The sequence below is a fragment of the Channa argus genome, chromosome 10 (genome assembly GCF_033026475.1).
Source record: "Channa argus isolate prfri chromosome 10, Channa argus male v1.0, whole genome shotgun sequence".
Taxonomy (NCBI): Eukaryota; Metazoa; Chordata; class Actinopteri; order Anabantiformes; family Channidae; genus Channa; species Channa argus.
The window spans coordinates 24,571,537-24,594,862 of record NC_090206.1 but is presented as its reverse complement, the minus strand read 5'-3'; the positions used below and the strand labels follow the sequence as shown (position 1 = coordinate 24,594,862).

General features: G+C 39.4%; 1 protein-coding gene across 1 annotated transcript in view; it reads left to right on the top strand.

Annotated features, from left to right (window-relative positions):
- The first annotated feature begins 480 nt into the window (after nucleotides 1-480).
- Nucleotides 481-23,326, top strand: part of pde6a (phosphodiesterase 6A, cGMP-specific, rod, alpha) — a 29,567-nt gene continuing 6,721 nt past the window's right edge. Inside the window, exons 1-19 of the mRNA XM_067519628.1 lie at nucleotides 481-809; nucleotides 1,495-1,636; nucleotides 4,677-4,829; nucleotides 5,647-5,736; nucleotides 5,947-6,087; nucleotides 6,879-6,953; nucleotides 7,836-7,900; nucleotides 8,939-9,005; nucleotides 11,368-11,415; nucleotides 13,249-13,398; nucleotides 14,630-14,773; nucleotides 15,859-15,924; nucleotides 16,571-16,717; nucleotides 17,847-17,954; nucleotides 18,443-18,552; nucleotides 20,800-20,887; nucleotides 21,244-21,344; nucleotides 22,584-22,691; nucleotides 22,782-22,845. Of these exons, the coding sequence (XP_067375729.1) occupies nucleotides 481-809; nucleotides 1,495-1,636; nucleotides 4,677-4,829; nucleotides 5,647-5,736; nucleotides 5,947-6,087; nucleotides 6,879-6,953; nucleotides 7,836-7,900; nucleotides 8,939-9,005; nucleotides 11,368-11,415; nucleotides 13,249-13,398; nucleotides 14,630-14,773; nucleotides 15,859-15,924; nucleotides 16,571-16,717; nucleotides 17,847-17,954; nucleotides 18,443-18,552; nucleotides 20,800-20,887; nucleotides 21,244-21,344; nucleotides 22,584-22,691; nucleotides 22,782-22,845 (2,196 nt within the window). The remainder of the gene's footprint in view (nucleotides 810-1,494; nucleotides 1,637-4,676; nucleotides 4,830-5,646; nucleotides 5,737-5,946; nucleotides 6,088-6,878; nucleotides 6,954-7,835; nucleotides 7,901-8,938; nucleotides 9,006-11,367; nucleotides 11,416-13,248; nucleotides 13,399-14,629; nucleotides 14,774-15,858; nucleotides 15,925-16,570; nucleotides 16,718-17,846; nucleotides 17,955-18,442; nucleotides 18,553-20,799; nucleotides 20,888-21,243; nucleotides 21,345-22,583; nucleotides 22,692-22,781; nucleotides 22,846-23,326) is intronic.

Here is a 23,326-nt window from a genome sequence, read left to right as displayed (position 1 = left end):
GTGTCTGCAGACAGTAATAGGAAAGTACTCGCAATTTCCTGCAGCACTTTTGAACATTTTATCCCGTTTTAGGTTATTGCTGTAATTAACTTAATGATTTATCCTCAGCAACTTTATCAACCCATTTCCAGCTGCTGTAGGCATCTGTTTTCAGCAAACAATTTATAAACCCACTGCACAGTTCCAGCACAAAACTTCAGATGCTAGTGATTACCTGGGGAAGAAAGTGAAAGCTTTAGTGCAGAAAGAGCCCGGCATTGTTTTAAGGAGTTGGTGGAGACCAAACTAGAGCTAAAAGCAAACTGAATATTAGACTTGTGTCCATTTCTATGTGTGTTATTGATTTGCTCAGCCCCCAAGTGACTGTAAATCATAAGCATAGCTTTAAATGAAACGTTTTTACATTTTTCCCCAGCAACTAACCACCCAGCCCACGTATTTCTACTAATTGTTTCAAACCATTCTCCGTCAGCAGCAGCCATGGTGGATGCCGCAGCGGCAGAGCAGTTTCTGGATGCCAACCCACAATTTGCCAAGCAGTACTATGACACCACCTTCCGGCCTAAGGTCATTTCCGACCTGCTGGACAACAACCGTAAGACGGCGGTGGACATCAGCAAGTTCCATGACCTGTCAATGCTAGATGAGAGTGAGATCCTATTCGACCTGGTGCGAGACATCCAGGACAACCTGCAAATGGAGAAGTCGGTCTTCAACCTAATGAGACACCTCAGCTTCATGATGAGGGCTGACCGCATGAGTCTCTTCATGTACCGGCAGAGGAATGGTGTGGCTGAGCTGGCGACAAGGTTGCAGGAGATTTGTTTTGTATATTTACAAAATGACTATTTCTAATTTGACTGACTCTGGAATCACAAATGTGACCACATCATACACACATTTTCCCATGTTGTTACAGGGTTGTGCTTGGTTAAACTCCAAGCCTCAATTTAAACTAAAAACAGTCAGATAAATAAGAACTAACTAATACACCGGTCATAGAAGTGTGACTTAAACTTTGCGATCTATTCATCTCGCAGAACTCTGCACTATCATAGCCTATCATACTCTTTTAGAGTTGCACTGCCTCTTATTTATTTGCATTTCCTCCAAATAAGCATTTACCTGTGCCTTCGCCAGCACGGAGCACATTTCTTACAATTTCAGGGAATCTTTAGGGAATCCTACTGCTATTTTTCTCCAGCACGCTGATTCCTATTCACACAGTTGCAGACATTCACATTTGGCAGCTTAATTAAATCAGGGAACTTTAGCTGAGTATATTCCAGATCAGATTTACACATTTTAAAAGGAGCCCACTGCAACTACACTCACCTATTTCTGGCAGCTGCAGTAGAGATTTTGCATGTAAAATAGGTGCCATGCGTAAAGGCACAACAACAAGTGTCAAGGGGACATTTCCAGTCCCTACTTACTTTAGTTGCATGATGCCTTCATTTTTTTGTTACCTCTGTCTTTTGTCTTCACCTCCAGGTTATTTAATGTCCATAAAGATGCAGTGTTTGATGACTGCCTGGTGCCACCTGACAGCGAGATTGTGTATCCATTGGATATGGGCATCGTAGGCCATGTGGCCTCCACCAAGAAGATTGTCAATGTTCCCAATGTGTCAGAGGTAGATGCATACTTTTTGTGTTTTTGTGCGATGAACTGTTTACTGTTCACTAGCAGAGTCCCAATAGATCATTACCATGTTAATACCTCAGCTCTTCCCTCACATACATTCAGCTGTTATAAGCAGCAGAGGTGGTAAGTGTCTAAATGCGTTTTCTTAAGTACTATACATGAGTAGAGCGTTGAGGTACTTGTAGCTTACTGTAGTATTTCCATTTTATGTAATAATGTACTTTTACTCCAATATATTTAACAGCTTTGGTTACTATTAACTTTTCAAATGATTTTTCTTTTTTTTTACTTTAATCGGGACTAGACTTGCACATTCATGTTGTTTTCTTAGTGGAGTACTTGCACTTTAAGTACATTATGGGCCGTGGGTTTAGTACTTTAACTTGAGTAAGAATTGTTAGTGATATACCAACTTGTAATGAAGCCCTTTTTTTTTGGTCAAGCCCCTCCCCTTTACTTGAGTATTGAGTTTGTGCACAAGCAAATGTCTTCCTCCCAATTCATGCTCTTTTCTTGGATCTCATGTTGCTCGGTAAAAACATCTGATCATTTGCAAAAACAAACAAGCAAAGTATATTTTGTCAGGGGTATCATGATATACTTGATGATTTACATGGAATCAATTCAAACCTGTTATGTTTAGAATGGAATCAGTGAAATCTGTGTCCAAGGAAACAAATCCGCTCACCAAGCATTTGTGTACATTCGGTGTCAGGATACATGTGAATCCCTGGTTTGCCAGTGTTGAAACTACTTTGCTGTTCTATCTGTGTTTGACCACCAGAGGGTGACTTGACACCACTGTATTTCTACCACTAATCCCCCCCCCAACCAAATCCAGCCCAATCTCATTATAGGCAATACCTTTGACATTTGAAAATAGCTGGCAAGCTTATTCCCATGTACACTTCAAGTTTGTCATGCACTGCAGGTCCACTACTTTCACTTCCACCCACGCACACTGCCTGTACATGCACCAACTGTTATTGTGACATTTACACTTAATAAGCCAGCAGCCCACTCCACATAAGTGATGGGTACAAGCCCTGCTCTGTATCAGCTCATCTTTTCATGTGAGATTAGAAAGCTCGGCTGCTAAAGTAGGAGCATAACAGACCCGGATTGATTGCGCCTGTTTTATCTATCAGTTCTGCTGCAAGGCACCACGGAGCAAACATCACTGTAATGTTCAGAACCTCCTCCCGTCATGCTGCACACACACAAATGACAAAACTGGAACAATATCAAAGCCTCCAAGCCTCGGTCTCCCCAGTAGCAGTGAAGGAGCAGCTAATGTTTCCATATAATTGTTGGGCTTTGTGATGCTAATGCACTGTGGAGGGCCTTTCAGCAAAGGAAAGGACTGGAAGTAACTGTCTCTCTGTGCTGTGTGTTTCCATCCAAGTCCAATCCAGTGCAGATCGGTAAACCAGTTAGGATTCTTGTATCGGTGGAAGGTGGGGATTATGTTTCACTGGGATTATGTGGTAGTTGGCAGTAGACGGCCTCATTTCTCTCCCATCTTCTGCCCCTGGCTTGTTGAAAGTGAGTTTATTAATCACACAATGTGCAGCATCAAAACTGTTATTTAAGGTGTCTTTATTTGAAGTGTGTGTGTGGGTGTGTGTGTGTGATTAAGGTGGTGTGTGTCAGTGGGGGAGGTTGCAGATGAGGCTGGTTAATCTGTCCTGAATTAGAGCGATCCCAGATTACTCCCAGAGGTCATACAGGCCCTGAGCCACTTTCCCAGACTCAGCTCTATAATACACCTTTATTCTAGTCTATTCTGACTCCAGTGTTTTCACTTTTGTTTTCACTTTTTTTCTCTTTGGTTTAATTATTCTGCAGGAAATAAACCCATTTAATCACTTAAGCGTTGAAATGTGTGACAAAAAAATGATCAAGGTAGGAAATGTATGTTTGTTAATTTGTGTACAGTTATAAAACAAGTAGAATTTTACTATCAAAGTCCTCATTTAGAAATCTTTATAGATATAGATATTAAAGATTTAACCAGGGACTATAACATTTCTATTTTCCAACATACTTGATACAGCATAGACATACTGTACATACATTTGAGACAAAGTCTATCAATAGAGATGTACAGTAGATGTATCATTTGTACTTTTCTTTATTTTTAAAATGTAACTTGTTGTCATATTGTGCTTCTCAAATCTAGAGCTGCTGGGCAAGGGTCAAGTTAAAGCTTCAGCGGAGGAAAACAAGAGGGTATAGTCCTCTCTGGGCTTTAGGGGGTTAAAGGTCACCCGGTAATACGCTGTCAAACCGGCCAGATCTTTGGAAAAAAAATTATTTGTATGACACAAATCCGGCTGCAGTTTAAGAAGCTACTGTGCCTTGCTTGTCCCAGCATTAGCATTAGTCTCCTGCATACTGATGTCCCCCTTTTGTTTACTGCAATTCAGGCCAATCCCTATGTGGAGTGTACTGCAACCACTACTAGAAGCATTTTTCTGCAAAATTCACATCATATTTTGAACTTGTGCATATGTTTGAGCATCAGTAATGACACATAAACAGCTGTCGTTCTGGACCTCAAACTACCCATATTATAATATTATAATGTGTAAAACTGTGCTGTTATATTCTCCTTATCCTGGTCTGCATTGTGCAATTGTGCTTTCCACTGGCAAACTACTGACCTATTGATTCCTAACCTGTACCTAAGTGTTTCTTTTTCAACCTTACCCAAACTAGTTAATTAGATCTGAGCAAAAACTAAGACCTTGCCAAATCAAATCAGGCCTCTGCCACCGATTCTGCTCTCCCAGGTGTTTTTCTCCTCAGGCTTTTGTTCTGTCTTGACAGTAAATGAGCTGCACTTCCTCTCTTTCACTCCTGTAGGAACACAGTTAATGATACCTGCTGTACAGGAGCAACAGCAGGTGGAAGTGCAGCAGAGAGGGCCTTTAGTTGAGTTTGTGGATAATGGAAAGCCTGTGACATGGAATCAAAGAGCAGGGCGATTAAATGCAATCCAATTCATCTCCAATTGTTCTTCATAGAGTCCTTATTACAGCAGCTTTGTGGACGAACTGACAGAGTATCAGACCAAGAGCGTCATCGCCATCCCCATCATGAATGGTAAAGACATGGTGGCAGTCATGATGGCTGTCAACAAGCTGGACGGCCCGTGCTTCACTGCCAAAGATGAAGAGGTAACAAATTAATTCCTCCCGACCTAAACATTCACCCTGGCACAGTTTATTTTAGGGATTCAAGAACTTGGATCAAACACCTTTTTTCAGTTGCATTAGAGCAGCTTTTAAAATCAATTTCTCAATGCCTCAAACAAGCAGAAAACCCAGGATTGAAAAAAATCTGCTCTTAGCTTTTAATACATTTTCCATTTATTTACTTTTGGGTGCCTGCAACTCGGAGACATGCTAGCTTCTTAAATAATACACTTTATGCCTTGTAACTCCACATAATGGCTGGTTTGCACCACATGTTGTAACATGCTAATGAGAAATGGTGAACTAGTGGATTGATTAAATGTGAATGTGTGTTCATAATGTCACTCTGTTGTATACATCAGTACAATAATCACCACCACAGTGTTCTATTCTATTCTATTACATCAATCAATTGTTTATTATATTACCGTGTGCTGCTGTCAGCTCGGTCCCTTTTAAGGTCAAGACGTGGACTGTAGCACTTTTCCGTGCACTCTCTGTAGAATGCAATCTAAAAACCATATTGCATTACTGTATTATTGAATATGCCTTTTGTTAGTCAGGAGAATTTAAATATTCAGTCATTTCACTTAGTTTCACATTTCAATTAATCTATTGCCAGATTCTCCCTCCAAAATATGATATTGGCAATTAAAATATGCTTAGAGCTAATGGCACTAATTTTAAATTTACTTTATTATATTAAACTTGCAATGGTAGACAAAGCTGCTTTGTTAAAGAAATTGTTATCATTTAAGGATATAATCATGTACATTTGATGATGCAACTTATGTTTCAGACTCTAAACAAGTATCTAAACTTTGCCAACCTGGTGCTGAGAGTTTTCCACCTGAACTACCTACACAACTGTGAGACCAGGAGAGGACAGGTGAGGTTGTAGCGGATATAGTACTTCCGTATACTTTTTGTCTTTGGGGTCGGATTCAGATTAGTTCCATCCTCATGACATGTTTAGCTGACATTTATGGTATAAAACAAGGCAGAATACAGTGTAAAGATTAACACAAACTGTTGTATGTTGAAAACAAATTAGGTTGCTAAAGAATTTCAATTTAATCTTAATAAATCTGTGGTACAGGTGCTGCTGTGGTCGGCCAGCAAGGTGTTTGAAGAACTGACGGACATCGAGAGGCAGTTCCACAAGGCGCTGTACACAGTCAGAGCTTTCCTCAACTGTGAGCGTTACTCTGTGGGCCTGCTGGACATGACCAAGACCAAGGTGAGTGACCAGAGATGCGCACGCAGACACATGGGTAAGCGGGAAAACAAACTAATCGATAAAGACGTGTGCCAGCTGTGCTCTGTGTGCAGATCCCTGGCTGTGCTATTGAGTTTTAGATTTTCAGGCTCCAGATAGGTCAGCGGTGTCCTTCAAAGGATTTACACTCATTTCCAGTTTTAGGCAACTGATCACTTGCATGAAACTAAAACTCTAAGCAACATTTTGGGTCTAAATTTGGATCTAAGGGAGCTTAGCTTCTCAAATTGCAAAAGCAGAATACATCTGTTGCTTATCATGTGTCAGTGCTGCTGAATTCTGATGATTTCAACCTCCATATTTTCTCCTCATCCTTTAAAATGCGATATTTTCAGAAAGTCCTTTGGGGTTTCTTTGTCTAATCTGCATGATATTTTTGTCTCAAACTTTTCTTTCTTCTGCTTTTCATGTTATAAAAGAAGCAATACTTTTAACCATGTAGTGATTAGCAATGGACAATCCCTAAATATTTGCGATCACTAACACATTGTCATAAATGCTTCTTATTGGCTGTGGCTGACACCTAATTACAAACAGATGCCAGTTGATTTCTAACACCTGCTGTCTGAGAACAAACACATGTCTGCCTGCACAGATGGCTGTGGGGTAACAACACTAGGTTTTATCAGTACAGTAGTTAAGAATACACAGAACTAGTTGCCTAATTTGTATTGGCACATCTAAATAATGAAACAACAGTATTAGCTCCAGAATGATGTACTGCTCTGAATCTTTTGGTTTTCCCTCTGTAGGAGTTCTTTGACCTGTGGCCTATTCTGATGGGAGATGTTGCACCATACGATGGACCCAAAACTCCTGATGGCAGGGTGAGGATATACTGCAACTATAGCTACTGTTAAAGCTCCCTGGAAACTGCAATCAGTATTCCCAAGTAGTACTTAGTTGTAGTAATCCCTAGTGGGAACATCAGGTCAAAATGTCCCTTTGACTATTATTTATACATGAGATGACGAGTGCACTGAGTAATTATTTATTCTGTGTCCTTTCTACTAGTACAATGGCCATCAGGCCAAATTTTCACCAGTCACTTATTCTGCCAATTACACACTTGTACAACTGTGCTGTGTAAACAGCAGTATTGCCTTAATTTCTTTTTGCAAAAACTGAGTCAGGAGTTGCACACAAAACAATGTGGACGTGCAGCCATTCTGCATCTGATCATAATTAGTAAACTTCATTTATTTTAATACAGTGACCAAGAATAAATGATGTTTACTTATATTAAAGGATTTATTCTATTTCATTTTATTACTATTAAATGGAAAGTACTTCTGTGTAGTTGGTTATTGTAGTAGTAGTTGGTACAGGTTCTACCAGATCCTTTACTTCAGTAGTGGGAAGTAATTAAGTACATGTACTTAGATATTGTATTTAAGTACAATTTTGAGGTATTTGATGTTTCTATATTGTGCTACCTTATACTCCAAATTCACTACTTTTCAAAGTCAAATATTGTACTTCAAAATTCACAAGGTACCCAGTATTACATAAAGCAAATCTATAATCATTAGCATATTATTAGTAACGTTCAGGTGATGACTTTTATACACTACAGAGTCGTATGATGATCTTTCAAAACAGGCCATGAAAATACAGTAAAGATGCATTAAAATTATGGCTCTGTGTTGGAATTTAAAAAAAACAAACTGATGTTCATGTAAATATTTTCATTTTTATGTTCTCTCTAGGAAATTATCTTCTACAAGGTGATTGACTACATCCTCCATGGTAAAGAGGAAATCAAAGTCATACCGTGAGTCACAACACAGAAGTATTTTGAAGTTGTTTGAAGAGCGGGACCCATAGTCATGCTGCCAAAGTCACAACGGGATACTGATACTGTGTCTTCTTTACTAATTAAACTACTGTAAATATAATTAATATTTTATCTAAGAAAAAAAAAACTCCTAAACAAAACAAAAGCACCAGGCTTCATGACATGTCAGAAGAATAAGTGACTTTCTCTTTTTTTGCTTGTCTCTCATACAGCATTGCTTCTCTTGTAAACATTAATAACCACTGTTCCAACGTGTCTCTGCAGAGTAATCCCGACATTGTCGGCTGTGTAAACAGAGAGTTTTATCCTGGATTTTTCATACTGCCTATTTACCTACGCTGCTCGAGTCAAATAAAATGAAAAACTTTATACAGTTTTGTTTTTATTTGTGTCCTGTAAACCAGCCCACCTGAGCTTAAAAGACAGTGTCCTATTACAAACACTCTGACTTCTATCCCAAGCTCTGCAAATATATATAAAGAATTCAAGTTTCTTATAGTCACTAATCCAGAAAAAACGTTAAACATAAAAAAGCCCAGCCGTTACATCATCATACAGTGAACGGTACACAGACTTTTACAACTTTGTGTAGCCTATAACTGAACGATGTCATTGCCTTATAATTGTATTTAATTTAGGGAAATGTTATAAAGATTAAGGTCATGTAGCATTTGTTCCCTCAGCACACAGTTCCCAACTATCTGCTCATTTATATTCCAGTGAGCTAATTGAAGTTATCGATCACTTCTCCTCCCAAAGGAGTTTTGAAGCACACTGTCATCCTTCTGATCGTGTTTGGCCAGTCTTCCACTGCCTGTCAGGACAAAATGGGAGTTTCTTAAAGAGTCCTGAAGTTCAAATTAATAAGCCTTTCTGCGTGGGTTTTTGGCAGAATAGATCTTTCAACTTGTGTGACGCAGTCACTTTGTCGAAAGTCATTTAGATCTAACTTTTGTTTTCATGCTTTGATGATGATGATGATGATGATGATGACAACATTTCATTCATTCCTAGGAATCCTCCAGCAGATCACTGGGCCTTGGTTAGCCGTTTACCAACCTATGTAGCAGAAACTGGACTGGTCAGTGTTTGCTTTTCATTACGTGCACCATGACTCCATCATGTAATTGATTCCACTGTTTTCCATGTTTCTCCCTTCATAACTTCACATCGATTTGTCGTCATTGACTTTCATGAAGCTGTGCCTAAACCTCACAGCTTTAAAAAAAAATCCCCCTCTGCTCTTCTTCAACAACACAACAAACAGATAATATTTCTGCGTCATTTCGTGTCACTGACAACACTGGTTCAAATCACAAACAGACTCCTCACAGAAGAAAAAGTCAGATTGGAAATTCAAAGCAGTGGCAAATGTAGATTTGGCTTCTGTTTTTGGTCATTAAAACTAAGCTGTGGCAGCATATTTAAACATTTGAGCCCCTCCATGTAGAACTTTTGTGACAAGAAAGAACAAACAGGTTTACATTTTAGCTATGTAGAAGCCTTATTTACATTCCTAACTTCCATCCAGAACACACAGAACTTTACACATAATGACCATTAAAGATATTGAACAGTTGATCTTTCCACTTCTGCTGCAGGTTGAAAACAAACAGTACCAACTCTGTTGAGCGGCGGGTGGTGACAAACCTGACGTCCAGTCTGATAGTAATACCCACGCGATCAAACGACCCGAGAGACCTCTGAATATGAGCTCTTTTTAGTGACTTGGAGATTAAGGAAATTACAAATGTTACTCAGCACAGCTCTGATTAGGTCCAGCATGTTCAGAATTACAACCTGTGACATCTGTAGAGAGTTTAATCAAGTAGTTTAGTGTAGAGCCTGCCAACAGGCTCTACACCCAAGAGTGTGTTAAACTGCTTGCGGCTTGTCGCTTCACGGGTCGCCACAGTGGAACGTGTTCTGCACATTGATTTTCTTTTCTCCCCCCCCGACGCCGGTTACCACTCGGTAACCTTTCAGACCATGATGTGACATCTAGCAGCTGTAGCTTTACAAAAACAGCAGTGACTGTTGGTGACATATGTTAAAGAAATTCTGCTCCTGGGAGGAGGACTGGGTGAAAGAGGGGGTGACAAAACACTTCAAGGTGGGAGACAGCAGTTTCCTGCTTTAAACAATAAATGTGTGTACTTCAGTATTATGGCCCCAATCACAATGTTTCCCTAAGTCGAATTCTGATACTCTTGTACCTAAACCTTAGAAGATTCGAGGTCTTCATTATTTTTTTTTAATACTCAGGTCCACCATAGTGCATGATACTGAAACAACTTGGTCGATGAGATCGTTGTAAGAACCTACTCGAGCTACTAGGAGCTAGAAAATAACAGATAACAGAACCATAATTATGGGTTGATCAGAACTTTCATCAGCCGATTAAATGATGGGATTTTAAAGGACAGTATAGATCAAGAACCAGTTTATTTTTACCAGATCATTCAGTTACATTCATAGCTTTGTATCAGCTGTTGTACCATATAAATATTGCATGCTCACAAATCTATAAAATCCAACTTTATTTATGTGACTGGATGCTTTAAAAGTTAGTGTTGCATAAAAAATCTCATTGTGATTTCTCACTCTGACTTTAAGAAAACAACTTTCTGTTCTGCTGAGCATGAATCTATCCGAAAGCAGTGTCCATTTTATAAAAAAAAAAGTCTTTATTTTATAAAAATGTTCATTGGAAATTGCAGGTGGTCAGATGAGCAGGAAACGCCATCAGACCTTATTACACAGTTGTCAGTGTGGTCGCCGTTGTGGAATTGAAAGGTGCTCAGCCTCGCGCTGCTGTGATGTATAATTGTAATTTGGCCCACCACTGTAATTAATCAGTGCGATTTTCCCAAACCGCTGAGCCTGCCACCGCTCGTCTATCTGTCCCTCCTTCTGCCTCATGCCGTATGTCCTCTGCTGTCCTGTCCTTTCACTGTCTGTGCTGCTTGTCATTTTTTAATTCAACATCATCTGTCCTCGTCCATCTCCTCTCTTTTTCTGCTTTTATATCACGTAAAAGTCTTTTCATAAATCGAGAAGGAAAAAGACGTCAGGTTGACACTAATAGTTTAGGATGTGACACACGGGGTTGTGAATGGATTCAGAGTGGAGCAGTAAAACTTTGGCAGCTCCTGATGATCATGATAAGGGTGATAATAACACATGAACACGGCTTCCTTCAAGCTTAAAAAACTGAGGGAACTCTTTATCCTGTAATGTTTTCTTTCCTGTTCCTTCCAAACCAGACCTCATCCTATTTATTTGATGATGAACTTTATATATTACACCAGGAATTCATTTAGGCAGGTTTTTTATCATTCGTCTGTTACCCAAAACTAGAATAAATGCCCCATCACATTATAGCATCTTTCACCAAATGTCTCCCTCCCTAACTTTCTTGTCTCATTTCTCCTTGTCAACAGATCTGTAACATCATGAATGCAGCTGAAGATGAATTTTTCGACTTCCAGGTAGGATGGTGGCCAATATTATTAAACTCTACACTGGAGACTTTGAGTCAATATTACACTTTTATGTCTCCTGGTTGATACAGAATTGTAATTACAACAAGATATTTAGCTGCTTCAGCCATCATATTAAATGCAATACATGCAGCACAACAAAATGTCAAAATCATTAAGACCACAATTTCACATCATTTGGTAAAATATCAAGCATCTATTTTTTTTTATCCAGTCAGCTGTGTGCTTTTGAAAAAAAATCTTAGGGACTTAATCCATCAGCTGCTTCTGGAGAGAGAATTTGTGTTGGCTGAAAGATCTGTTTATTAAAATTGGGTAGTTTCCACCAATGATTGGGATGATGAGAGTGTAACCTGAACTCTGCATGTAGAAGATGTTGTATAATTAAAAGAAGGCAATAGTAATTCATGCCTGCCAGAAATATTAAAAACAAATCTTTGATTTAATTTTTTTTATCCAAACTAAATTTGAGGAATGTTTTCAACCTTAAAGGATCATTTCAGTCAATTTAAACAAATTAAAACATAATTTTGTTTTCGAAACTAGCAGGTTGTGTTAATGTTCTGGTTGATTAGATTATATGAGATTTTCTTGAGTGTTGCAAATAAAATAGATCTTGATATTTAGACATAATGTATGTGGAAACTAATTTAGCTACATAATGGCCTCTCATCTACCATAAGAGGCCACCAAGGAACAACCATAAAGAACTAATCTGCATTATAGACATGCTGAATTAAGGACATGTCCCATATTCTCTGCTCTCCTTAGTTTAAATTGGTTTCCTGAGGACTACAAAGGTTCTTTTGTATTTGTCCTTATCAAATTACCTCTCTGATACAGCACTTGTTCCTGTTCATACCTTGATCTGTTTTCAGCATTGCTGACAATTAGTCTTAATGTCGAGATGACAATCCACCAGTTTATTCTTATGCTCAATTTGATTCAAGTCAAAGGCTCAAAAGATCCAGGAGTTATTTTGTGAAAGTGTTTTTAAGTAAGTCTTCATCAGTCAGTGGTTCGCCTGCATTTAGCAGAAAGCCTGAAGCTGTGCTCAGAGTAGCTGGAGAGAGAGTTTTGTACAGTAGTAGGAGCGAGTAGAGAAATGGCTCATCTAAAAGGCAGCATTATCAAAAGTGCTCAGATCTACATTACATCTATTGCATTGTTAAAAAAAACAACCGCTCATCTGTCAAATGTTCTTCTACATTACTGGAAATAAAGAAGTGAATATTAAATGAGAACAAAGTTCTGATAATTCACTACATTAGAGAATTTAGTTTTTGCACAGTTTACTTTGTCATTGTAAGGAACAATTCTTCCATTTTAAAATAAATGTGTAATGCACTAAGTGTGCAAACGGTGAAGGCATCGAACACCATTTTCTTACCCTTTTCATAATGCGAAGCTACACATAATATCTAGAAGTGGCTAAAACTGTCGCATCACACTGCATTTAACTGGTTTTCATAATCCATTAACAAAGAAACAAATGACAAACTAACACGTGACATATAGTGAGTGTAACTTTTCTTCCACAAGGTTTACTTCAGTTTTGGGCTTTTCTTTAAAGTTGTATATCATTTTTCATATTTCTTTACAATCCTTTCTGTGACTTTTTAAATAAGTTTTTATAAGTGTTTCTGCTTTTTTAAATTGTCTGCAAAAATAATGTTATAAATATTGAAATGTCCCCACTATTGTCTAAAAATACATCAAAGTGCAGATAAGCATGTTCTTATTTATAGACATTGAAATAATGCATGTTGAACTGTGTGTGTGTGTGTGTGTGTGTGTGTGTGTGTGTGTGTGTGTACACAGAAAGAGCCTCTGGATGACTCTGGCTGGACCATTAAGAATGTCCTGTCTATGCCAATTGTCAACAAGAAAGAAGAGATTGTGGGTGTGGCTACGTTCTATAACAGGAAGGATGGGAAACCCTTTGATGAGATGGACGAAACGCTGATGGAGGTACAGACTGTGTGTGTGTGTGTGTGTGTGTGTGTGTGTGTGTGTGTGTGTGTGTGTCTAAGACATCACTGAGTCATTGGTTTATAAATACACTCAGGCCATTCAGAGCATGTACATTATTTATTACTGGCCCTGAAGGCTTTTTTCTGAGCTTTCTCTATCTGCCTCGCTGCTCATACACAACCTGGCAGTTTGGTCCACAACTGTTCTTTTAGGTTAAAGCGGTAATTTTGCTGTTTGACAGATTCACATTAGTACTGTTTGATATTTGCTGTGCAGCAAAAGGGATTTGATAAACATCCACATTTCACCTGCTCATATTCACACAGATATTGTCCATGTGTGAAAGCAACACAAGATGATCCATTGGTGGGCGCGTGTTGATTAGTTTGATAATTAGACGGTGAAAGTCCAAGAAACAGGAAGTCGAGATGCCAAAACACAGCACAATAGTTTATGTATGAAATAGGCCAACGAAGCAGTGTGATGGATTATGTCACAATGTGGCTTAGACGAAGTGGCACCAGATCCAGCTTTTCTTCTACACAACCTTGTGTTATACTAACAGAGCCCCTTTCAAATATATGGCTATAAACAGGCTGAATTTGATGAGCTCAAACATCACATGTGCTCTTGTGTCAATTTTCTGCTTATTCATATCTTGTGCATTTTAACATAATGGATGACACCTTATACTGTTGTTGAGTTTTTAAGAAATAAACATACATTTCAAAAGCACACATTCAACTAAATTTGCAGATTATGCTTTCATTTAAAAATGTACGTGGATTAAATGACGATGATAAAATAAAGTGGAAAGTAGTACAGCTCATTGTACCAGCTACAATGTGCAGCCAGCTGTGATGCACTGTGACATCTGTCAGTAATGTCCAGCATTAAGTTTGTGCAAAGTTCTTATCAAGCTAAAGACATTTCTCTCTAGGATAAATAAGGTTGTTTGAAACTTGAGTCTTGAACCAGGTTGTGTTAAAGGGCAACTTCACTAATTTACAACTTGCTTTATGGGGAAGTTTAGTGGCATTTTTTTTACATGTACTACACAAAGTAGATCCAAAAGAAGTTAGTAAAGGCAGTTTGTCCAACCAGTGATATGAAACCACTGTTTATTTAGTTTCAATATTTTGGGAATTATTTTCCAGTTTACTTGTGCATATTTTCACCCAGTAATATACTATTGATTTTCTCTCCCACACGCATCCAAATGTGCCAGTCTCTGACCCAGTTCCTGGGTTGGTCAGTGCTGAACACTGACACCTATGACAAAATGAACAAGCTGGAAAACCGGAAGGACATCTACCAGGACATGGTGCTGTACCACGTCAAGTGTCGCAAGGATGAAATCCAGAACGTTCTGGTTAGTAAGTACAGTTAATCTGGCATAGAGACGTCTGGTTGTCTATCAAATCAACTACCACGGGAATAAATAAATAAAGTTATGCCTGAGTTTGGCCAAAGTGTGGTTTTGAAAAAAGGGCGTTGAGGCTCAGGAGGTAGAGCAAGTTGTGCACTTAAGCAAGTTTGTCAACTCAATCCCCAGCTCCTCTAGTGTAAGTTTGAGTCACTTTGGATAACTGTGCCAGCTAAATGACTAAAGGTACGAACAAGAAGAAAAGAAATGTTTGGGTTGAAGCTTCCTTGTAGGAAAGATTTTGTGCTGCTGTTCTGTATCTTTCAGTTTTACTAGATAATTCCACAGTAAATGTTTTTACAAATGAATAATGCTTTTGTTTTCCATGCAACAAACTATATACAGGTCAACAAAGCCTGTACAAAATACTCTTTAAACATAAAAAAATTGTTCAAAATTACCATTAAATAAATTTTTGTAACTACAACAACACAAGGGGGATATTTTTTATCTTATTTCAGTTACAGTGGTGCAATTGTTTGTGCATCTGTTCTTCAAACCAAGTTGTTAAAGAGGCACAGAAGGAAAAACTGTGTTTAGGATTTTCTTGGGTACAACAGCATGTTTCAATGCTGGCTTGTACCCACACATTTGTAATTTCAGTACAACTTTGTAGGTTTTCCATAGCTGATGTTCTTCCTCACTGTGTTGTGAAATTTTTTTGCAGAAAATGATTAAGGAAGGATTTGATGTAAAATCCATTTTTAAGTAAATAAACACAAGAAAAGTCCAAAGATACTAGTCATATGGGTAATGGCTTCAGGCTTTGATATGCTGCACAGAACAAAGTCAGTCAGTTTCAAACAAGTTAGTTGATGTGGATGATATAAACGGAGGGTGAGCATCATTTATAAGCTGAAATAAGGTGTCAGATTTTCTATGAGGTGATTTGTCAGTGGACACAGAGAGAGAGAGAGAGAGAATAAAAGCAGGGAGGGGATGATCTGATTTGACCTGAGATCATAAGTGAGTTGATTGATGTTGAACTGTTTTATCCAAGGCGAGCGCTGATGATTTGTGTTTTGCCCCAGAACACCAGAGAGAGATGGGGGAAGGAACCGGATGAATGCGAGGAGGAGGAGCTCCAAGAGATTCTGGTAAACAACAAATCATTCATAGTTCTGTAAAGGTGGCAAGAAATAAGTTGTTTGAGAGGAGCACATAACCATGTTTGAAAGGTGACAGAGATGGAAGAGCCTGTAGCCTCATCAGAGAGATCAACCTGGTATAAGGTTTCTCTTTTTTTGCAGCTGGACTATCTTGTCTGTGCTGCACACTGAGTATGGGCCATATTGTATGATGATTTTGTAAATGTTGTAAGTAATTAGTCATATTGCCATGTTGACAGCACTGCAGTATCATGATCTGATGTTTGTGTATGTGTTATAACCTGGACATCAAACACAAGCTTTGTCATTATCTGGAATTGGTTCAGCAACAACACAAACCAGATCTGAAAAACATGTCCTTTAATTGTGAGTTGCTTAAAAAAACCTGAACCAACAACGGATGGACATGTTAATGGAATGTGAGAAGGAGATGATTGCAGATGCTTGGTCAGAAATGTTATCCGAAGGATCATAAACATCTTTGAAAGAAAGAAAATGACTTTAAATAATAATGTAATAATTATTGATATCAACTGATAAAAAAAATAAATAAAAAGTCCACAGCTAACCATAACAAAATGACCACAAAACGCACACGTGTAAATGAAGAACTTTTGTCGATCTCTGCCCACAGTCAGAGGTTTTGCCAAACTCAAAGAAAGCGGAGATCTTCGAGTTTCATTTCTGTGACTTTGAACACAGCGAACTGGACCTGGTGAAGTGCGGCATCAAGATGTACTATGAGCTGAAAGTGGTGGACAAGTTTCACATTCCCAGAGAGGTGAGTGGGTGCTTGGTTTTTCTGGCATCATGTCCATATCTTTCTCATTTTTGCAAATGTATATTCCACAATGTACATACAATGTCAAAAAGATGTACAATGTCGAAATTGTTGCGATTCGTAAATCTTGGAAGCTTGTGTCATACTCTTGTTGTATAATACTGATGCTTTGACAAAACATCTCAGTCAGTTCTGCTCACAGCCAGTATTAAAAGGGGCTTTCAGTAATCAAATTATGTCATGAAATTGCAAATAGATGCAAAATCTAACTTAAAATAATTAGTGTATTCCACCTTTGTGCATTACATGAAACCGTCCTCGTCTTATCTAGAGAGAGAGCTTCAATTATTAATTCCAGATTACTCAGACATTTGTGATAATAACAAAGGACAGTATATTAATTTTAACATAACTATTTAGATTGCACTTTTTAAAAACACTACAAAATGCTTAACGGACAAAAATATGTCCAGTAGAATAAAGTACACTTATTGCTATTTTAAGCAAGCAGATTTTTAGGACAGAAATACAAGGTGAAGCAGAGGGGACTTGTCTGATCTCCTGTGGCAACTCATTCCAGAGTCTAGAGACTCTGATCCCAAAGGGCTGAACGCGTCTGGTTTTTAGCTTAGACCTGGGGCATCATTAGTAGATCTGGACCAGAGGATCTCAGACTGCACTTGGGTTTAGTAGCTCTGTGATATGGTCGGGCTGACTCTGACAAAGCCTTCAGGTTTTACAGTCTATGCTAAAGAGGGCAGATTTACCAAAAAGTAAGTCATATGGTTGTGTTGTTGGTTGATGTTGTATGTTATCATAATATAATATTCCTAAAGTTGCTATCAATAAAATAAGTTGGCGAGAGATGTTAGAATCATTTGCTTGCAATTGCCCAGTAAAGCTTGTGTTGGGAAGTATTTAATAAAGCAGCTATGCAGTAATTAAGTCTAAACAAGTAGATTAATGTTTTGTCGCTTCTTGTAAACCAAAGTGCCTGAGGGCAAATTTATCAGCCACTGATGCAGCTTTAGTTTAGTTGCTAAGGTTTAGATAAATTCTAAAACGACATCCAGCAGAACGTTACGCCGGATGAAAAATGAAAGCAGTAAAGTGTGAGTGTGGTCTGCAGGTACTGGTGAGGTTCATGTATTCGGTCAGCAAAGGCTACAGGAGAATTACCTACCACAACTGGAGACACGGCTTCAACGTTGGACAGACCATGTTCACCCTGCTGATGGTCAGTCATGCACAGAGATAAACTGACCGACTCCTCCACTGCTCTTTCCTTCCAGCCTTCTCTCCTCCCTAAGTGCCCATCCATCCCTTATTTCCTCCTCTCAATCATCTCTTCCTCTCCTCTCCAGCAAACTCACTCTTTCCCTCCTCTTCATCCCTCCCTGTTTTTCATGTTTCTCCTCATCAACTCCCATTCAGTGTTTCTTCCTCTCTTCTCTTTATTCTACTCCACTTTCATTTCTCATGTCATCATCTGGAGATTATGTTTTTCAGTGTGTAAATACCGAAATGTGTCTTACCACCTATTGGGAAACATCACAAACCTGTATTTGTGTGGGCATGTGCTGCCAGTGTCAATGCCTGCACTTGTTTGTGTGCTACCATAGTATGATATGAAACACATTGTTTTACCTGTGTGTGTGTTTCTACAGTTGACCCAATGATTAAACTGTATCTGTGTGTGTGTGTGTGTGTGTGTGTGTGTTCCAGACAGGTGATTTAAAGCGTTACTACACAGACCTTGAGTGTATGGCCATGGTGACTGCTGGCTTCTGCCATGATATTGACCACAGGGGAACCAACAATCTCTACCAAATGAAGTAAGAGCGTCTCAAGGAGAAAACATGGGGATGCAGCAGGTCTTACAGCATTTTGTTTAATCGTCGGGAGGCAACTTGCTGCAGAGAATGATTCCAGAGTGTCAATTTGCGAGTCGACTTTTAACCTTGACCAGAAGTGTCTTTGAAACGTTTCTGGGTCTGAATGCTGTGATCAGTGGCTTTCCCCAAGTCTAACCACTCAGTCTTATTGCCTAATTCCCAATCGTCTTTTTCTTAAGGGCCCTGTTTTGCCAAGATTAACAATTTCTGGCTAACATTAACTTCTTCCTGCCGAGGTCAGTAGTCCGCAACCTTTTATGCAGCTAGATGCTCATCTAATCAATGAAAATGTGACAGATTTGATTGCTTCATAAAAAGCTGTATTGACCTTTACATTAAAAAAAAATTGGAGTAATTGTTAATAAGCTTTATTTTTAGTTATGTCTCTTTGCATTTTTCTATTTACTTTACACTTTATATTTATATTTGGGCGTTGTTAGGACTTTTTAATGCAATGTTGCTGAGAGCCCCACGATCAAGTGCATCCAGTTTTGACCTTTGGCCTTGTCCTCCTGATCCTGTAAAGCTTGTGATGATATTACAGTATACACTGTATATGGTGGAATCTTCAAAGTGTTCGCAACTTTACGTCAAGAAACATTTTTCTGAAATTCTTCCAAAATCTTTTGGCAGTTTGTCACCGATTGGTGAACCTCTGTCCATCTGTACATTCAAGAGGCTCTGCCTCTCTGAAATGCTCCTTTTATACCCAATAATGTTCCTGACCTGTCGCCAATTAACCTAATTAATTTTCAAATTTTTATTTGTAGCAATTACTTTTCCAGCCTTTTGTTGTCCCTGTTCCAACTTTTTTGAGATGTGTTGCCTCCACCGGTGCTATTGACCTACAGGGTACCGGTGGAAATTGGACTGCTGTTGGTCGAAGAAGGAGAGGAGGAAGGTGGACATACTGTGTGTCCAGGAGACCAGGTGGAAAGATAGCAAGGCTAGAAGCTTATGAGCAGGGTTCAAGGTGTCCTACCATGGGTCACATAGGAAGAGAAATTGAGTAGGAGTTATCCTCAAAGAGGAGTTAGTAAGGAATATCAAGATGGAGGTACTGTAGGTCTGCATCAAGGATCGGCTCTGAGCCCCTTCTTGTTTGCTCTGGAGATGGACAGACTGACAGATGAGGTTAGACAGGAATCTCCATGGACTATGATGTTTGCAGATGGCATTGTGATTTGTAGTGGGAGCAGGGAGCAGGTGGATGAAAATCTAGAGAGGTGGAGGTCTGCTCTGGAAAACAGAGGAATGAAGCTTAGCCGCAGCAAGACAGAATACATGTGTGTGAATGAGAAGGACCCAGGGGGAACAGTGAGGTTACAGGGAGCAGAGGTGAAGAAGGTGCAGGACTTTAAGTACTTAGAGTCAATGGTTCAGAGCAATGGAGAGTGTGGAAAAGATGTGAAGAGGTGGATGTGGACAGGATCAGGAATGAGGACATCAGAGGGACAGCTCATGTTAGCTGTTTTAGATAAAGTCAGAGAGGCCAGATTGAGGTGGTTTGGACATGTTCAGAGGAGAAACTGTGAATATGTCGGTAGAAGGATGCTGAGGTTGGAGCTGCCAGGCAGGAGGTCTAGAGGACGACCAAAGAGGAGATTTATGGATGTAGTGAGAGAGGACATGAAGTTAGTTGGTGAGAGTGAAGAGGATGCAGAGGACAGAGTTAGATGGAGGCACATGATTCGCTGTGGAGACACCTGAAAGGGAACAGCCCAAAGGAAAAGAGGAAGTTGCTGCCATCAACTTCAAAATGAACTAATGTTTTCCATGAAATGGTAAAATAAAAGTTGTTTACATTTTACACATCATCCCAACTCGGAGTCGTATAAATATAAATTTTTTTTTATGACGAGTTCGGTTACATTCATTACAGTTTGTTTTTTCTAAGGCTGTTTAATTGACTCAAAGTGACAGCAGTCCCTCCTCTTATGTACAGATGAGCTGACCTCAGCTCTTTAGGTGAAAGTAACATCACACACTGAGAACATCAATGCACCGATATTGACCAGATACGCCTCCAGCTGCTCTGCTCCACCTGCTGATGGATGAGCTAATGAGAACTGCCATTAGCTGCAGACACACCAGGCCAGGCCCACCCTGTGTTTAACATGCATGATTTATCACAGTGTGACCTCCCAGCATATTGTGTGTGTGTGTGTGTGTGTGTGTGTGTTTCAGGTCTGGTAATCCTCTGGCGAAGCTTCATGGCTCCTCCATCTTGGAAAGACACCATCTGGAATTTGGGAAGACTCTGCTGAGAGATGATGTATGTTGCTGTACACTAAACAAAAGCAATGCAGGATTAGATACGTGAACACTATATAAAGCAAATTCAGTACAACAGTCTTGCAATTGTTGTGATTTCAGTTTCTTTCTGTTTCTGTATTTGTCTTTTTCATCTTATGACTTGTTTCACATTTCTATTTCATAGTTAAGGATTCTTGATGTAATCTTCCCTGTTTTTACATCGGACACAATTTTTCGATCACTTATAATCCACATAAAACAACATGCAGTAACTTGGGGTGATCGGCGCCTCACCCACTCCTCATCACATCCACTGTACTTTATTGATCTTCAGGTCATTCTTTTGTCATTTAAAGTGACTCTTCCGACTTTCAGACTTTGAACATCTATCAGAATCTGAACCGGCGTCAGCATGACCTCGTCATCCACCTTATGGATATCGCCATAATCGCCACTGACTTGGCTCTCTACTTCAAGTCAGTACAACCGCAAGCAAATGCATAAATGTAGATAAAAATTTATCCTATTTAACATTCTACTACATTCTTTAGCCAGATTTCAAGATACACTATATTGCCAAAAGTATTCGCTCACCTGCCTTTAGACCCATATGAACTTTAGTAACATCCCATTCTTAATCCATAGGGTTTAATATGACGTCGGGCCAAACTTTGCAGCTATGACAGCTTCAACTCTTCTGGGAAGGTTTTCCACGAGGTTTAGGAGTGTGTTTATGAAATACATAATACACAGTGCTCGCAGCCTTCGCTCTAATTCGTCCCAAAGGTGTTTTATCGGGTTGAGGTCAGGACTCTGTGCAGGCCGGTCAAGTTCTTCCACACCAAACTCACTCATCCATGTCTTTATGGACCTTGCTCTGTGCACCTGAATTCATTTATTTGGATGGGTGAGCGAATACTTTTGGCAATATAGTGGAAGTTGGTGTGAAAAAAAACAAACAAACTGAAAGAGTGTCCGACCCATAAATACTGCTCTTTTATTCGTCTTAAATGAGAAACCGAATCCCTGAATATAGAACTGTCACCAATGACCCGCACACTCTCACATCAATGCCATCATGAGTGTGTACGAAGCAACATTGTGATGCTTTTTTTTTTTCATAGTAAGGTAGAAAAGTGCTGTATGAGAGCAGAGTCTTACGATTTATGTCCTGCTTTTAAGCCCCTTTTCCACCATAGGGACACTTGCCTGGAGCCAGGAACCTTTTGGAAAAATTGTTATAAATTTAGTCTAAATCGGTTTCATTTAGTCTAAATTCAGTCCCTAGTTAGTGGGTAGCACTTTCTAAAGGTTCATAAACTATGCGGCCTGTAGTGCTGAAATGTCGTGGATTGGTCCGAAACTGCCCAGCATGTCTTTTAGGACATTTTTGAAATCCAGCCGACCAAAGGGGTTGTTTAGCTTTGCTTGCTGCAACAGAGGGGAACTTTAACTATAGATTATAGCTGCAATGGGTTTTAAGATGTGACTGCTATGGAAACGCAAATCAGAATGCGCTGGATGGATTTTTACCTCAGCTTAAAGGTTAAATTCGCAGTATCGGTGGAAATGCACCTTTGGGTTATGTCCCATCTCCCTCACTAATAAACGTTGGAAATAACAAAAATAAAAACACTGAAGGAAGCATGTGCACCACCATCAAGCTCTAATTGTAAATTCAAGGGCTTTTGAATTATTGCTTTGCTTCTGTTCAGGAAGCGGACAATGTTCCAGAAGATTGTGGACCAGTCAAAAACCTATGAGAACTGGAACGACTGGACCAAATATATGATGCTGGAGACCACGCGCAAAGAGATTGTCATGTAGGCATTAGCACCGACACTGTCATCAGGCCGAGCATCAACACAGATGCGTACGCAACAGCCATCTCAGTTATCTGTTGTGTTTTCTAGGGCTATGATGATGACGGCTTGTGACCTGTCTGCCATCGCCAAGCCGTGGGAGATTCAGAGCAAGGTACGCACCTGTGTAATCTCTCCACAAGGTACATTTTACTCTTCCCAGCCGTAGCTGTAAAGTGGCTCTTCAGCCTCGTGGTAAAAAGGCGCACACTTGTACGCCGACTCCAGCAGGGGCTCTGAGAGGGGAACCAATGATAAAGTAGACCGAGAATGACATTTTGTCAGCGCTCCCATTTCTCTCCTGATGGCCTCATGCATCAAACGCAACTTGCTGCTTTTCATTCCTCTCATCACTGCCTGGCAGATTCAGCTTTTTATTTCAGTAAAGTATGTAATATAAACATTGCCATCAAGCCTGCACACGCAGTCATATCAACATGAACAGGAAGCATCTCTGGCTGGTTGACAGGTGGTGCTGTGGGCTCATTTATTTTTTTTACCCTTTATTTGTCTGCAATAGAGAAATACTACATCTACTTCCTACTTCATACTGCATCAACATTGTACACACACGATAAAACCTGAAATGCTCATTT